Source organism: Elephantulus edwardii, unplaced genomic scaffold, assembly GCF_000299155.1.
Source record: "Elephantulus edwardii isolate Elephantulus edwardi_28Jun2011 unplaced genomic scaffold, EleEdw1.0 scaffold00048, whole genome shotgun sequence".
Taxonomy (NCBI): domain Eukaryota; kingdom Metazoa; phylum Chordata; class Mammalia; order Macroscelidea; family Macroscelididae; genus Elephantulus; species Elephantulus edwardii.
In genome coordinates, this window is record NW_006399798.1 from 13,155,819 (window position 1) to 13,159,722 (window position 3,904).

General features: G+C 36.4%; 1 protein-coding gene across 2 annotated transcripts in view; it reads left to right on the forward strand.

The window, feature by feature from the left end:
* ABCA5 (ATP-binding cassette, sub-family A (ABC1), member 5) overlaps positions 1 to 3,904 on the forward strand; it is a 68,318-nt gene that overhangs the window by 51,906 nt on the left and 12,508 nt on the right. For both annotated transcript variants that reach the window (XM_006886252.1, XM_006886253.1), the window contains 3 exons: positions 611 to 745; positions 1,457 to 1,531; positions 2,013 to 2,104. In XM_006886252.1, the coding sequence (XP_006886314.1) occupies positions 611 to 745; positions 1,457 to 1,531; positions 2,013 to 2,104 (302 nt within the window). The remainder of the gene's footprint in view (positions 1 to 610; positions 746 to 1,456; positions 1,532 to 2,012; positions 2,105 to 3,904) is intronic.

Consider the following 3,904-nt stretch of genomic DNA (forward strand, 5'->3'; position numbering starts at 1 on the left):
AGTTTCACCGTCCTGCCTCTAGGGAGTACCAGGGTGTCATTTTTCTCTAAGATTCGTTTGTTATTTTGGCAGTAGAGTCAGTCCTTGCCAACACAATTCAAAGGCATCCATTCCTCTTTGGAATTTCCTGTTCATTGTCGAATTTTCACATGTTTATAAAGCAGTTGTAAAAACACTGGTTTGGGCCTGCCGTACCCTAGTCTTTGCCTGATATCCTTGCTCATTAGCATTTTAAAGAAGTCCTTGAAAGCAGATTTGCCCAGAACAGCACATCTTTTGATTTCCTGACTTCTGCTGCAACAGGTGTTGATTATAAACCCAAGTAAAATGAAATCTGTACCAGTTTCAGTCTTTTTCTCTGTCATGATGCTGCATATTGGTCCAGTGGTGAGGATTTTTGTGTTCTTGATGTTGAGGTGTAAACTGTATTGAAAGTTGTAGTCTCTCTCAACTAGAACTTTCTATAACTGTAACTTCCTGGATAAGTGTCCCTTTTGGTTCCCTGTTATGTTAGAAGGTGGGGAAAATAAATAAATACTGGGACACAATTTTGCAAGTAAGTTTGATGAAATTTCTAAACACATGTTCATTTTTCTCTGTTTTCCCTCAGACAGCCCTAGTTTGCATTGCAATCACCGAAATAACATACTTTTTGGGATACACGGCTACAACTATTTTTCATTATACTTTTTGCATCATTATTCCAATATATCCACTTCTGGGTTGCTTGATTTGTTTCATAAAAGTAAGTCTGTTAAGTATTTTAATACTTTAAAAGCATAAATAAATACTGCCTAATCTTTAAGATTCTTCCTGTTCTTGCACTGAAAATAGCAAAAGTCATCAAATTAGGTGCCATGACTTGATTTTTGTATTATTGTTGCAGAGAGTCATTTTAAATTACTTTGTGGTCTTTCTAAGCATTCTTTTTCCCTTTCCAAGTAAGCTTTTAAACTTTAAATTCTCAAAGGAGAACTGTTTGCATTATGTAGTCTTTGATGTCCAAAATTATAAGCATAATTAGAATTATAACACTGCTTCAGTCAGTATTCATTTTGGTGCAGGTTTTCAGAAATTAAATAATTGCTTACTATAAAGAGATGAGAGAAAATGGAGTATGAAAGATTGTTTCTCAGAAACATATGTTATTTTTATACAACTTGATAATTAAAAAAAATTTTCCATATGATTGGGAAGATTGCTAAATAATAGGTCTCACTAACCGTTCAGCTCCCTTCCCACCCTTTTCTTGCTTCATTTTAACGTGTTAATTTATACCTACTCCTGGTAGACTGTTTTGCAATGGGAAATATTTTAATCTAAGTACAAAGCATACCTACTTATCCTGATAGTTAATATTATTTATACAGAATAGTGCTTGTTAAACAGTATTTTTTTCCATTTTAATCAACTCTATATATGGCAGCATATAAATTTTGAAAATATTTTGTTTTAGATTTCTTGGAAAAATAAACAAAAGCATGAGTACACCTACGATCGATGGGATAGACTTTTGGTGGCTGTTGTATCGGTAAGAAAAGAAAACGACAAAAGATGGTTTTTAGTTTTTTTGTGTGTGTCTGTGTTAGTATGTTGCCTTAGGCATCATTTGGCTTTAACTAGCATTTAATTTTTTATTTTATTGTATAAAAACTATGGTGCATAAAAAGTTAAGTTTGTTAACTGTGTCTTTTTAAAAAAAATATAAGGAACTCTGGTGATGTAATCTATATATAGTTAAGAGATTGGGTTTTTTCATATGGTGTAAATTCTTTTTACAGTCCTGGCTTCCTTAGAAGCAACAACAAAGCTTTTTATTTTTACTATAGTTTGTGACATGAACAACAAATGCACTTTACCAAGGTAGAAACGTATGTGAAGGATTAGTTTCATACAAACAGCTGTACTATAGTTTGTGTAAAATTGTGATTACCAGATGATGTGGTCTTGGTTCTGTTGGAATAAATAAAATATACCATAAAGTCACAGGCTGTTCTATGTTCTTATTTCAGCCCTACTTGCAGTGTCTAGTGTGGATTTTCCTCTTACAATACTATGAGAAAAAATACGGAGGCAGATCAATAAGAAAGGATCCGTTTTTCAGGTCAGCTTAACTTTTCAAAACATAAAATTTTAGTGTTTTCTTGTAAATTGTGACTACCATAATCCAAATTTGAATGTTTCTAACCCAGAAAGAAACCTCTATCCACTAGCAATCAGTTTAGAATAACTCCTTCCTTGCTTCCCAGCCCTTAGTAACCCCACTAATCTACGTTTGGTCAAAATATGGGCTTTTCACACAGACAGGGTCGTATCTGGTCTCACGTCTTTGACTTAATCTGATGTTTTATAGAGTCACCTGTGTTGTAGCAAGAGGTGGTAGGTAATTCATTCTTTTGCTAAGTCATATTCTGTTGTATGAATATAATACCGCATTTTGTTTATCTATTCATCATTAATGAACATTTGGGTTGTTTCTAAACTTTGACTGTTATGAATAATGCGTAGAGCTCTGGTGGCCTAGAGTGTAAGGAGTTGTGCTGCCAAACCAAAGGCAGGTGGTTCGAATCCATGAGCTGTCCCTTAAGAGCAAGATAGACAGACAGTTCTTCTCCCATGGGGTCTACCGCCTCCTGGTGGACGGTCTGCAGCTTTCCACCCCACAGTAGTGAGCTGATAAATAATGTCACAGTGAACATTTATGTAAATGTTTTTGCCTGGACATGTGTTTTTACTTCTCCTGAGTGAATACCAAAGGATAGAACTGTTGGGGCATATGGTAATTCAGTCTGACTGTTAAGGGAGTGCTAGACTGATGTGGCTACACCATTTTACCTTCCGACCAGTACATGTAGTTTCCCAGGACCTTGCCATTCTGGTGAGTGTGAGACAGGATGTAAGTGTGATTTTGTTTTGCATTGCTTTAATGACTGATGAGCATCTGTTCATGGGCTTATCTATTTCTTTAGGGACCTCTGGTGGCGTAGTGTAAGGCGTTGCACGACCAGTGCAAAAGCACGTGGTTCAGATCTACCAGCTGTTCCATGAGAGAATGATGGGCAGTCTTGTGTGATTTACTGCTTCTGAAAACCCTTAAGAGGGTCAGCTATGAATGGATTCCAGCCGGACGGCACATAACAACAACTTACCTTAGTCTGTTCAAATCATTTGCCCACTTAAAAACATAGGCTTTATATTTGTTTTTCTGTTTTGATTATGATGATTGTATTTGTATTCTGAATACTAGTCCCGTATTAGATATATGATTGGCAAATATTTTCTGTTGATCTATATAATAAAATGTACTATTGTCACTAAGTAGGTTTTAAATGCATTATTTATTTTTCATATATTTCATTGAAAACTAGATGAGGAGTAGGATTCTTATTTTCTGTCTAGGAGACCTGGGTTAGATTGCAGACCAGTGCACCTCGTTCACAGCCGCCCCCGGTCTGTCTGGGGTGAGCTACTTGTTGCCGTGGTACTAAGCCGACTCAGGTGGACCAGGAAGAAAGATCTGGCAATCTTCTTAAAGTCAGTCTATGGATCACAACAGTCGAATTGACAGCCTATCATGGAGAAGGTGCAGGGCTGAGCAGTGTTTAGTTTTGTTGTGCATAGGTTACCCTGAATTGGGGGATGGTTTGAAAGTGGCTCAGAGTAACACCAAGAAGGAAACTCTATAATACAGAACTGTATGTAGTCCCAAGTGATGTAAATGGTTAATGCACTTTGCTGCTAACAAAAAGTTGGAGATTTGTTAAATTTTGCTATTTTGACTGGGGTGAGATGATATCTCATAGTTGTTTTAATTTGCATTTCTCTTAGGGCTAGGGATTTTGAGCATTTCTTCATGTGCTTGTTAGCCATCTGAATGTCGTCTTCGGTGAAGTGCCTGTTCATA